The sequence below is a fragment of the Pimephales promelas genome, chromosome 3, assembly GCF_988280905.1.
Source record: "Pimephales promelas chromosome 3, fPimPro1.hap1.1, whole genome shotgun sequence".
In the NCBI taxonomy this organism is placed as follows: domain Eukaryota; kingdom Metazoa; phylum Chordata; class Actinopteri; order Cypriniformes; family Leuciscidae; genus Pimephales; species Pimephales promelas.
Window position 1 is genome coordinate 471121 of NC_142771.1, and position 4934 is coordinate 476054.

The 4934-nt window shown below is 42.1% G+C and overlaps 1 protein-coding gene across 1 annotated transcript; it reads left to right on the forward strand.

The window, feature by feature from the left end:
- Positions 1–1792: 1792 nt before the first annotated feature.
- Positions 1793–3996, forward strand: LOC120490303 (uncharacterized). Its single transcript, XM_089129330.1, has 2 exons — positions 1793–3684; positions 3888–3996. Exon 1 carries the CDS (start codon positions 1793–1795, stop codon positions 3176–3178), a length of 1386 nt encoding a protein of 461 aa, XP_088985456.1. The 3' UTR covers positions 3179–3684; positions 3888–3996.
- Positions 3997–4934: the final 938 nt, after the last annotated feature.

Genomic DNA, 4934 nt, shown 5'->3' on the forward strand with positions numbered 1-4934 from the left:
CAAGACACGCCCACAATTACCTGAAAATAATCGGCTGGCTCTTGTGCGGCTGAAACGTTTGAAAGGAAAATTTGAGAAAAACCCCAAATTCAAGAGTGACTATGTTACATTTATGGAAAGTGTCGTCAATGATGGTGATGCGGAGAGAGCTGAACATCAACCTAAGGCAGGAAACGTCTGGTATATTCCCCACCAAGGGGTGTACCACCCTAGAAAGCCAGAGAAGATTAGAGTTGTGTTCGACTGCTCTGCCAAGTATGACGGCACTGCTTTAAATGATCACTTGCTAACTGGACCTGATCTCACTAATGGGCTTACAGGGGTACTCTGCAGGTTTCGCAAACATCCAGTTACAGTTATTTGTGATGTAGAAAGGATGTTCCACAGATTCCATGTGAGCCAGGAAGGCAGAGATTTCTTGCGGTTCCTTTGGTGGGAAAACGGCGATACAAATTTAGAGCCAAAGGAGTATCGCATGAAAGTCCATCTTTTCGGGGCAGCATCCTCACCTGGCTGCGCGAATTATGGAATGAAGTACCTTGCATGTCAAAATGAAAGCGAGTATCCTGCAGCAGCCAGCTTCATCAAAAAGAATTTCTATGTTGATGATGGGCTCATTAGTGTAGAAAATGTGGACGCAGCTGTCAAACTAATCCAAGAAGCCCGAAATGTGTGTGCAAAAGGGAAATTGCGTCTACACAAGTTCATGTCCAACAACAGAACGGTTTTGGATTCAATTCCTGTCAGCGAAAGAGCCAGCGAAGCTCAGGATGTGGACCTTGGTTCTGGTGAACTCCCAGTTCAGACTGTGTTGGGAGTAAAGTGGAATGTAAATAGTGACACCTTTTCCTTTAAAGTTGCCCTGGATGAAAAACCAGCAACACGGCGAGGAATCCTCTCCACTGTGGCGTCAGTGTTTGATCCACTAGGCTTCCTGGCTCCCTTCCTTCTATTAGGAAAAAGAATACTGCAGGAGATGTGCCAAAAGGGCATAGGATGGGACGAACCTCTGCCTGAAGAGTTAATGCCACAATGGACAAGCTGGCTGAACGATCTAAAAAACCTGCAAAATCTCCAGATTATGAGATGTTTTGCTCCTGAACACCTAGGGACTATCCAGAGGATTGAACTCCATCACTTTTCGGATGCGAGTAGTTATGGCTATGGTCAGTGCTCATATATCCGAGTGTTGAGTGAAGACAAAGTGCACTGCTCCTTTGTTATTGGCAAGGCAAGAGTTGCACCCACAAAAGTCGTGACCATACCAAGGCTTGAGTTGACAGCTGCAGTGATCTCTTCAGCGGTCAGTAACATGTTAAAGGAGGAGCTGGAGCTCAAAATTGATCAAGAATATTTTTGGACCGACTCAAAAGTAGTCTTAGGCTACATTAACAATGAAGCACGCAGGTTTCACGTTTTTGTGGCGAATCGAGTTTAAAGAATTCGTGAAACAACCGACTCTGCTCAGTGGCATTACATAAACTCGGATCAAAATCCAGCGGATCATGCCTCCAGGGGCCTCAAAGTGTTAGATCTGATTCACTCAAATTGGCTAACGGGACCCAAGTTTCTTTGGGAAAAGGAAATTATCTCACCAAAGACAACGCCAGAGCTTCTTGTTGGCGATCCTGAAATCAGAACGACACAAGTACTACAAACAAAGGTAGTAGAAGATGAAAATTTTCTGGAGAGGTTTGATCGGTTTTCAAAATGGCACACAGCATTGAAAGTTGTTGTTCGTATCCAGCAATTAGCAAGATACAAAACCGTTCAACCCATAAACGTTGAGGACATGAGAAAGGCCAGTGTCGTGCTTGTAAGATTGGCACAAAAGAATGCCTTCAAAGATGAGATGCAAAAACTGAGTCATGGCAAATTGCCACATTGTCATCCATTATACCAACTTGACCCAGTTCTGCATGATGGTGTTCTCAGGGTGGGAGGACGACTGAAGAAAGCTTCCTTGTCTCTTGACTCGAAACACCCAGCAATCCTCCCGAGAGATAGTGTAGTCACACGTCTTATCTTGGGTTACTGCCATGAAAAAACTCAGCACCAAGGCAGAGGACAGACCCTCAATGAATTGAGAGCAAATGGTTACTGGATTGTTGGTGGCAGTAAAGTTGTGGCAAATTACATTAAGCAATGTGTTGCATGCAGGCGAGATCGCAGGTCAACAGAGATGCAAAAGATGGCGGATCTACCGGCTAGCCGTGTTGATTCCTCTCCACCATTCTCTTATTGTGGAATGGATTGTTTCGGACCATTTCTCCTCAAGCAAGGTCGTAAAGAGCATAAGAGATATGGTCTCATAATCACCTGTTTCTCCTCAAGAGCAATTCACATTGAGATGTTGGAAGATCTCACAACTGATGCCTTCATAAATGCCTTGCGGTGTTTTATAGCTATCCGTGGAGCTGTAAGAGAAATCAGATCGGATCAGGGGACAAATTTTGTTGGGGCGAAAAATGAGCTGACAAAGGCTTTGAAGGAATTGGACAAGGACAGAATGACTGCTTACCTTTCCCAAAAGCAATGCGACTTCATAATGAACGTACCTGATGCCAGTCACATGGGAGGCGTGTGGGAAAGGCAGATCAGAACAATTAGGAGCGTTCTAAGCTGGGCTCTTTCGAAAAGCTCTGGAAGATTGGATGATGCTTCCTTGAGAACTTTCTTTTATGAAGCTATGTCGATCATTAATAGCCGCCCACTCACCACAGATACAATCAATGATCCCAAGGGGTTAGAACCACTTACCCCAAACCATTTACTCACCATGAAATCCTCTGTTCCTCTGCCTCCACCAGGGAAATTTGTGCAAGAAGACCTGTATGGAAGAAAAAGGTGGCGCAGAGTTCAATATCTGACAGAGCAATTTTGGAGTAGATGGAGGAAGGAATATCTGACAAACATCACTCTCAGACAACGGTGGCATACTCCAAGACGCAATGTGAAGATTGGGGATATCGTCATCGTCAAAGAGGAAGGAGTTCCACGCAATGAATGGAGACTTGGAAGAGTGATTGATGTTTGCAAAGATGAAGATGGCCTGGTGCGGAAAACCACAATACAAATAGGAAATAGAAAGTTAGGGAAGGAGGGTCAGCGACTTACAAATCCATCCATCCTTGAACGTCCTATTCACAAATTAGTGGTACTTGTAGAAAACAATTAAATCTTAAGCAATGGAACTAATCTCTTTCTCCAACACAAGTTGATAGTTTGAAGTATTAAGAGTTTAAATATTAGTCTTGATGCCAAGAGTCAGAGAACATTCTATATGGTTCTGAAATTTGTTTTGTGAAATTACTAAATTTATTCAAACTTGTGTACAAGTTCATTATAAATTATGGTAATTTGGTGGGAGTGTAACTGTCTAAGGACAAGTATTTGTTGAGATGTGTATTTGTTTCTTTTTATAAATTGATGTAAATTTTGAGTTCATTTAAATACAATTGTGATATTCAGAAGCGGATATTTAAAATGTATGTAAAATGCCTTAGGCGTTTTAAAGTTAGGGGTTCTTTAAGGAGGTTTTACGTAGAAAACGTGATGTCACATGACCCGGTTCAGTTTGTAGCGGTTCTGCGTCACTTTGGGTCAGAACGAACATGAATGCAGAGAAATGACATGTGGTCTGAAAAGAGTTGCTTAATCTGCATGGTTTGAGAGGCGCACACGGTAATTTACCTTTATATATATTTCATAATGTTTATAATGTTTTATATTATTCTACATGCATGATGTGATGTGTTTTTCATGATGTTGATTGGATTCGTCATATTTCTTTTGTGATTCACTTTCATATCATGGGACATTGGCACGAGAAACTTGCAAAGGACTGAGAAATGCATATTTTGAATATATGTTTTCATTTTTTGTAGTTTTCACGGTGTCTATGGTGTCAACTGAAGAGAGAGAGAGAGATATGTACGAAATAAACGACAAAGACATCTGTATAAAGCGTGGCCTTTATTTCGTCAGACCAGTGCAGCTATACGCGGATACATGGAGTTACTGGAGCAGTTTTGCTTCTAGACGGCGAGGATGTGGACCATCAGTGTGCTTTTTCTCCCGTAAGTTTGATAAACATCAAGAGAATTACTCGACAGTTGAAAAGGAAACTTTGGCGTTGTTGTTTTTCTTGCAGTTCTGTGAAGTTTACTTCGGCTCTTCCATCCGGCACACTGTTGTCTATAGGGGTCACAACTCCCTCCTTTTACTTTCCCGTATGTATAATGCTAATCAACGGCTGATGCGCTGGCCTTTATTTCGACATATATAAAAGGGAAGTGATGTCACGTGACGTACGTCGGACACACTTAGTTGTGATTTATTTAGTTTACACACACTAGGTTTAGGGGCATGTGCCGTTCGCTGTCATTGTTCTTTTGATAGATAGAGTAGGGAAGTATAGGGAAGACTTTTCTTTCTACATTTTTCTTCTGTATTCGGAAGGTTTAGTTGAAACGGGTGAGAAAGATCCTTTCTGTTTTATTCTTTTCTTTGTGTTGGCTCTGTCCAGTTTTCCCTTTTTCCTCCCCAGATCGCTTCATTTTTCTTCTTTCTCATCATTGCACATAATACATTTGTTCCCCTGTTCTCCTGCTGTTTCTCAGCGGTCTTATTCACTCTCTCAGTGTTTAATGGTAACAATGATCCTGTCTCCTTCTCTGTCTCCCTCTGCTGGACACACACACACACACATCAGCTGTTTTCTGTTTTCATTCTGCTCATTCCTCTCCACCTGTTCCTCATCTCCTCTCATTATCTTGTCTTCTTCTAAGCCTCTCTTTCTCTGTCTTGTTGTCAGATTGTTGGATGTCACAGTTACTCGTTGACCAGTGTTTTTACAGTCCTGTCTGTCCTACAGAATAACTTCTACGGCTAAAAAAAGGAAGAAATAAACGAGGCAGTGAATAAACTACAAC

Bases quoted from the DNA above. Each gene is read 5' to 3' on its own strand.
- LOC120490303 (XM_089129330.1), top strand. From the start codon at position 1,793: ATGAGAAAGGCCAGTGTCGTGCTTGTAAGATTGGCACAAAAGAATGCC.